The 7,702-nt window shown below is 52.3% G+C and overlaps 1 protein-coding gene across 1 annotated transcript in view; it reads right to left on the bottom strand.

Annotated features, from left to right (window-relative positions):
- Nek2 (NIMA related kinase 2) overlaps positions 1-7,495 on the bottom strand; it is a 17,771-nt gene extending 10,276 nt beyond the window's left edge. Inside the window, exon 1 of the mRNA XM_010642684.1 lies at positions 7,363-7,495. Within this exon, the coding sequence (XP_010640986.1) occupies positions 7,363-7,495 (133 nt within the window). The remainder of the gene's footprint in view (positions 1-7,362) is intronic.
- Positions 7,496-7,702: the final 207 nt, after the last annotated feature.

Here is a 7,702-nt window from a genome sequence, read left to right as displayed (position 1 = left end):
AAGAGCCGCAGCCTTCGGCTCACTCGGTCGCCCCAGAACTCACCGCCCGGGCGCCTGCCTAGCCGCGTTTAACCGCCGCGGACTCTGCTCTTGCGATCGATTGGCCGAAGGCGAGGCCGCTTTGCTTCTCTAATTGGCTAAGAAAAACACAACACCCTAGGCATCCTGGGAAAAGCGTGTCGCTAGGCAACGTCGTCCGCGTCGGAGTCTGCGGCTCAGCTCAACTTCTAGCGAGAAGAGGGCGGGGCTAAATCAAACATTGAACGGGGGTGGGGGCGTCTTAGCAATTATATCCTTAAATTGAGGTCGCCAAGGTAGCTGAGGTCAGAGGATGTGTCTTAAAACTCCTTGGTAACCGGAACCTGTGTGGGCCTCGTGGAAGACTTGGTGAGAGCTAAGAAAGAAAATTACAGGGCTTCTCGAGGAAGCGCGCATGCGTGCTTAAGGACTTTGCGTTCACCCCAACACGAACCTACACAGCAGGAACTAATGTTACCGTTATTTCTCAGGAAGGAACGGAAGCGCAGAAAGGTTAAGTCATTTATTTAGGTCCAACAGCCAGGAAGAGCAGACTTGATGCAAAAGTAGTGGATACTCATAGTAATGATTTTTCCCCCCCTTTGGTCCTGGGGATGAAACTCAGGACCTTGGGCTTACAAGGCAGGCAGCGGAACCACTGAGCCCTCACAGTAGTGATTTAAGTTTAGACTTGACTTCAGAGCGCAGCCTTCGGAGACTGTTTCTGAACACCAAATTTAGAGGCCTGTTCAGAATACAAAGGCATTGTGCCACAACCCGGGAGAGAATGTGGAAGCCCCTGATGCTCGAGAACACTCAGGAGAAACAGTGGCCCAGATAGGCACAGACGTTTTCCCCTTAGGACCTCTACCAAATACAGACGAACTACCAAATAAGCTATCTGGAGTGCTGAGCGTATCTTTCATTGACAGTACTTTATTGAAGTGGTCTCAAAGCCAGACACAGGACGGATGCTGTCAGTCCAAAGGCAGGAGGAGGACGAGGGGGAAGGGGAGAAGGAGGAAGTAGCTTCTTTGGGGTACTCAGCTCACCTAGAATAGAACAGCCTCATTTTACCTGGGGGAGGGGACCTGGAGCCCTCCCTCTGGGGCTCCTTGAAAGAATATGTGCGTTACCGAAAAGCTAATAATTTGACAGTGCATAAATAGGTCCATTTTCTTTAAATACCTGTTCAAGTCAGCTGTGGCACACACCTATAATCACAGCACTCAGGAGGCTGAAGCAGGAGGGTCATTGCCAGGTTGAGGCCAGCCTGGGCTATGTAGTGGGTTCAAGGCCAGCCTGGACTACACAACCAGTGAGACCCTATATTAACCAAAATGATGATAGTAATAATAAATTAATAATAATATAAATAAAATCTGTTCAGCAAGGGATTGAAAAGAACCTGGTTTTCTGTTCATAAGAATTACAGCCGGGTGTGGTGGTACATACCTATAATCCCAGCACTTGGAAGGCTGAGGGAGGAGGATCATTTTGAGTTTGAGGCCAGCCTGAGCTACACAGTGAGTTCAGGGCCAGCCTGAATTACAAAGGGAGACCTTGTCTTAAAAAAAAAATCACAAACCTCTCTACATTAAAATTAATTTATGTGCACTAAATATCACATGAAACAATTGGAACTGCCAGCCAGGAGGATTTTTAAATTAACATTCAAGGGCACTGTTTTATTTTAAAGGAATAGAACCAACTCAGGTTTCAGAAGTTAATGGAGGCTGGGCGTGGTGGTGCACACCTGTAATCCCAGCACTCGGGAGGCTCAGGCAGGAGGATCCCTGTGAGTTCAAGACCAGGTCTCAACTACATAGTGAGACCTTGCCTCAAAAAACCAAAAAAAAAGAAGAGAGAGAGAGAGAAGTTAATGGAAGGAGCTATAAAAGACTGTGTGTGCCTCTTGCAAATTGCTACTGTGGACCCTTGAGTCTTCACTCGCCTGACATACAAACAACTTGGGTTATGACTGGACTTTTTAGTTCTAACTTACGAACAAAGTGCTGAGTTATGATCAGAATGTTGTCTGCCTGTGCTTCCAGATGATCTCAGGTACAAATCGAACCCTTAAGGAGTTCAGGAAGGAACATGACAGCATCCTTTTCTGTGTGGGGTTGAGAAATCCTGGGCCAGCGTCTCTCTAAGGACACTGAGATCTGCCTGTGTACGGGAGAGAGACTCTGAAGGCTGTGGAGAGGAGCCAGAGCCTTCCCATGACAGCTTGAGTTACAACCAGCCCTCGTGAATGAATTGAGATCGTAAGCCAAGGGTCCACTGTAATTGTGGAGCTCTCTGCATGGCCTGTCCCAAATCCAGCTCTACACCTTCTCTCTGGCCAGTCTTCTGCTCTCCTCTTTGCCCCAAACCCAGCACACGTTCTCAGACCCTCCCCCCACCACCACTTTTGCATCTGATATTCTGCTGTGGGCTTTAAGCGACAGGAGAGGTCACTGGGACATAGGCGGATTTTATCCCAGGTTTTAGGTGAACACCGGCTCAACGGACTAATGTCCAAAGGTTGAGCCCAGAACAAAGGAAAGGTTCTAGTTTTATACTGTGTCTGAGGGCGTGGTCTTCCTAGTGATGGAGGAAGAGAGTTTACAGAAGCAGGACAAGGGCAGACAGTTTTGTACCTTGGCCTTGAAAGAAGACAGAGCCTTGTGAATGTTCTGAGAACAAGAGAACGTGAACTTTGTTTGCAGGATGTGTTATCAATTTATCTGTATCAAACAAGGAATTACAGATACCGGAGGGGACTGAGGTGAGCAGAGGACCGTCAAAGGCTGAGAAAAAAACTTGTTTCTCTTTAAATCCTGCTTCAGTTCCATTTGTCTGGAACTTCACTTGTCCCCACTCCCTTATCCAGGTCCCGACCTCAGTCACATCTGTCCGGAGGAGGCGTTTTCAGCACCCAACTCAGATGTGCTGCCTCTACCCTGAGGAACACTTCCAGCCCTTTGGACGGTCAGTTCCGCATCCACACGTGCTCTCAGGCCGCTCGGTACCTGAGTCGACACTTTAACTTGTTTTTTATCATTAATTTGTTTCACAGTAGCTGAACCTCAAACTCCTTGTAGCCGGCATACATCCTGCAGTAGAGGGAGCATGGAATAGAGAATCACTACATGAGAATCTGACAAAGCCACTTAATAATTTCCAAGGATTTGAAGTGAGTCCTTGTGACAGTTAAGCCACAGTCAACTTGATTGGCTTGGCGCCCCCTAGGGGATTGGTAAGGCACAGTTCCCGGTGTGTCCGGTGGGCTAAGAAAGCTTGACTTTGGGGTCCTCTGGTCCCCAGCTCCTTCCTCTGGGGCTCTGTCCCCCTGCTCTGCTTCCCAGACACCTTGAACCGATCAGCTTTGCTCTACCACTGCCCTCCGCCATGTTTCTGCTTGGAGCCAGCTGACCACGGATTGAAACCTCAGAAACTGAGCCCAATTACACATCTCCTCCCTTCATCTTTCAGGTATTTGGTGTCAGGGACCAGAACGCTGACCAGCAGAGCTTTCAAGCACTCCGTTTGCAAGTGCGTCCAGCTCTGGAGTGGAGACTAAACATCTGAGCGGGCGCCATCCCAGGAATGTGACAAGCAGCTCGTGGGCTATGTATTTATCCAGCAAATATTTACTGAGCACTTACTGGAGCCAGGTAGAAGGACAGGCATTGATGTGCTGGGTGTTCATTAAGAGAGAGAGACAAGGGAGCTTCGTTGGCCTTGATAACGAACAGTGACAAAGGATATCATGACAAACCCTAATTACTGGCCAGATGAGCCCGCATCACTGGGGAGGGTTGAGGACGGCAGCCTGCTGAGAGCACCAGACAAGGGCAGACAGTGGTGGCTAAAGAGCATGCACAGTAGATCGGGATGGGTTTGTGGAAACTCCCCTCCTGACCCTTCCTCCCCACTTCCTGCAGAGCTCGTTCATTGTTTCGGGCTCAGCTCGGGCCCAGTCCCTTCTCCAAAAATGTCCCCGAGTAAGCCAGGTACAGTGGCACAAACCTGTATCCCCAGCACTCTGGGAGGCTGAGACAGGAGGATCACAAATTTGAACCCAGCATGGGCAACTTAGTGATTTACCAAGATATTGTCTCAAAATATAGAATAAAAAGGGCTGTGGGCCGGGCATGGTGGCGCACACCTGTCATCCCAGCACTCGCGAGGCTGTGGCAGGAGGATGGCTGTGAGTTCGAGACCAGCCTGGGCTACATAGTGAGTTCCAGGTCAGTCGCAACTACATAGTGAGTCCTTGTCTCAAACCACCCCCCCTCCAAAAAAAGGGCTGTGGATGGGCCAGGGACGTAGCTCAGTGGTTCTGCCACCTGCCTCACAATCGCAAGGACCTGAGTTCAATCCCCAGTACCAAAAAAAACAGGGGGGGGCGCGTGGGTGAGGCTCAGCCTGAAGGCTCTGTGTTCGATCCTAGAACTGCCAATTATTTTCTCCTGATTAGTTTCAACTCATGGTGAGCTCCCAATGGCTCCCAGTGTGTCTGACTGCCCTGCACTTGTGTAGAATTTTCCAGAGACTGGGCTCTCCCCTCGCTCACCCATGTATCCACGCAATCTGCCTCATTAAGGCAAAGCCTCAGAATTCAACAAGTGCACACTGAGGCCAGGCTGGGTGCTGGGTGCCCGGTGCCGAGGCCCCCGGCTGTGAGGAGACGAAAGCAAGGCGACAGAGGAGGAATTCAGCTACTGGAACGGCGGGGAGAAGGAAAGAGCGCAGAGACACTGCAGTGGGCGGCCATGGAGCTCCTCATAGCTGCTCCCACACACAGGGCGTCACCGACCCCACACTGCTCATGACACGTGCTGCTGCCATCAGGTTTTTTCCAGCACTGAGGACTGAACCCAGGACCTCTGTACTGAGCTACATCCCCAGCCCTTCTATTATTTTTGGTTCTGAGACAGGGTCTCACTAGGTCACTAAGTTCCCCAGGCTGGGCTTCAACTTGCAGCCCTCCTGCCTTGGCCTCCCAGAGTGCACCACCACTCTTGTGTTTTTGTTTGTTTGTTTTAAACAGAGTCTCCGTATGCATAGTTCAGGCTGGCTCCATTCTTATGATTCTCCTATCCCAGCCTCCTATGTTGGAATTACAGATATATGCTACCATGTCTGGCTCATGTTTTCAGTTTACACTGTGATTTGGTGAATTCTCAAATGAGAGATTATTTGTGCTTTGTGTTTTCTGCCCACAGGGCTCTGCTCAGAAGACTAACGAGCATCTCACACTTAAGAGGTCCAAAAATCAAGCTTGTGATGTGTTTTTTGAGGCAGGGTCTTGCTAAGTAGTTCAGCTTGAACTTGAACTTACTATGGAGCCCAGGTTGGCCTTGAGCTCACAGAGATCCTCCTGCCTCAGCTTCCTGAGTGCTGGGATTATAAGTACGTACCACCACATTGAGCTGCAGTTGGTGATTTTTGCCCTAGATCTGCTGCTGTCTGGCTTCTCTATCTTGTCACTGATATGCATGATTTTTGTGTGTTCCCTTCCCGTCAGCGTCCCCAGCACCTAAGGCGTGGCAGGCACTGTATTTGCACACTGAAAGAATGATCTGAGCCCGGCTGCTCTCAGCGGCCTCCTTGATGTTCCACTAGAGAGCCACTAGAGGGCTGCAGGAGCCCGCGTCTCAGGTGACCCTCCAGGAGGCACCAGGCTTTACAGATTTGAAAACAACACACTTTGCGTCGAAGTTTTATCTCCACCACTATTTGCAGCAGACTGAAGTCAGGGAATACAGAGATTGTTTAAAATGCCTCTGAAAGATTTTTACAAAGAAAAATAAAAGAGATTCCTTGTAACAAACACTAGGAGTTGCTTAACAGCAAAAGGTGCGTGACCTAGGAGGCACTCAATAAATCTAACCACGTTCTAGGAGGAGGAATGGGGCACGAGGGGGACAGGTCCCCCAATGGATGGGGTCGGCACAAGGTGTGACTGAGAGACAGCTTCGGGTTTGATGACAGGCAGCTGGTGGAAAAGCGCAGCAGGAAGACATCGATCAACGCCAGCCACGCTGTGAGCAGGGAGAGTCTCAAACTCGCACCCAGAGGTGCAAACAGATTTCCTCTCATACAGTGATAAACCTTCAGAAAAGCGGGCCATTCACGAGCTGTGCGTGTTCTTCGTGTTACTTGTACATTTGGGTTATTTGTTATCTCTGCGAATATTAATACACGCGCCAGATGAGCCTGTTTTAGGGCAAACACCTCCCCAGCTGGCCTGGCTCCTCACGTGGCTCTGAATCCTGCCCTGGGTGGCTTCTTACACCTGTGTCTAAGGACATTCAAGGGTGACCTTGTCCCACCAGCTCAACAAGACAAGGGGAGGGAGGCCGAGGCAGGGGTGTTCCCTGGTGGTTTGAAATCTATTTCCTCACAGAAGAACGGGTAGGACATGCTCCCAAGTGTCCGCATTCGGGGAAGCTGAGGCAGGAGTGTTCTCCCTCTTTCAGGAGACATCTTGAGCTCAAGGTGTCGCCTCCTCCCCTGCTCTCCACCCTGCGGACCCCTGGGGACCCAGGCACAGAGGCCCAGGGACCTGGGTCCCCCGTGCTAGTTCCTCCTTCCTGGGCGGGCCCAGGCCGGCCTTCAGACTCGGGGTTCAGCCCAGCGGCTTCCGGGAGGCCCCGCCCACACCGGGGTCACCAGAGTCTGCGGAGGCTGCCCACTCGCGTGTCGGTCACGCAGGGAGGGTGTGGGGCACAGCTGCAGCGCGGGGAGGGGACGCCTGACTGATCCGAGGCTGCGACCTTCCCTGCACCAGAAAACTAAGGGAAGAAAACGTCTGCGGGGGGCGGGGGTGGAGTGGGAAAAGCAGGAGGAGGCCCTGGGCTAACTCCCCAGCACCCAAATTAACGAATAATCTATAAAAAGCCCAAGAAAGGCTGCTCTCCGAACTCTGTGCCCTGAGCCGTGTCTGTAACCACATGCGACACGGCCGTGGGCGGGGACCGGCTCCCTTCCGGTCCACGTCACACACAGGGCCCAATCCAGGCCGGGGCTGTGGTCACCAGGCGAGGCCATTAGACCTGCATCATGTGACATCCAGCGCTAGAGGCCACGTGGCCAGGGCAGCCTGGGTCATTATGCCTAGGCCAGGTCAGCTGCCCGGCCGGAGGGACAGAGTGACCCAAGAGGGCGGCTAGGTTGCATCCTCAGCCCCGAAAAAAAACATGGCCTAAAGTGGATAGAACTCCTATCCCAGCACATGGCAGGCTGAGGCAGGAGGATTGCTGGGAGTTTGAGCCCAGGTTGGGCTACAAAGTGAGCGCAAGGCCTGGCTGAGCCGTCTTAGCCGCGGCTTCCCCAGAAATCAGTGCTGACCAGAGCAGCACGCGGCCACCGGAGCCAGGGCCTCTCGGGTCCACGTCTCTCCTAGCCGCTCAAGCTCAGGACTGAAGAAGGGCCCACCCCATGGTGACCACGAGCCCCCAGACCGCAGCACCGCCTCTCTCATCGTGTCCTCACAGGCCACCGACGTGGCGATGTCCCGTGACTCCGCGCTGACTCCCGGCCAGCATTCCGGAGCCACTCCGGACTTTCTCAAGACCGTACGTCAGCTTCTCGTCCTGGGCTCGGCTGCGCTCAGGGTGCCGGCCGACCTGGCACCGTCTGACCCACGCTGCCGCAGTGAACGATGGCAAACAGGGAACCCTGGACCTGG

Source organism: Fukomys damarensis, unplaced genomic scaffold (assembly GCF_012274545.1).
Source record: "Fukomys damarensis isolate Sample0158 unplaced genomic scaffold, DMR_v1.0_HiC HiC_scaffold_11, whole genome shotgun sequence".
Lineage (NCBI taxonomy): Eukaryota > Metazoa > Chordata > Mammalia > Rodentia > Bathyergidae > Fukomys > Fukomys damarensis.
The sequence above is the reverse complement of the archived record's forward strand: the minus strand, read 5'-3'. Positions and strand labels throughout refer to the sequence as shown.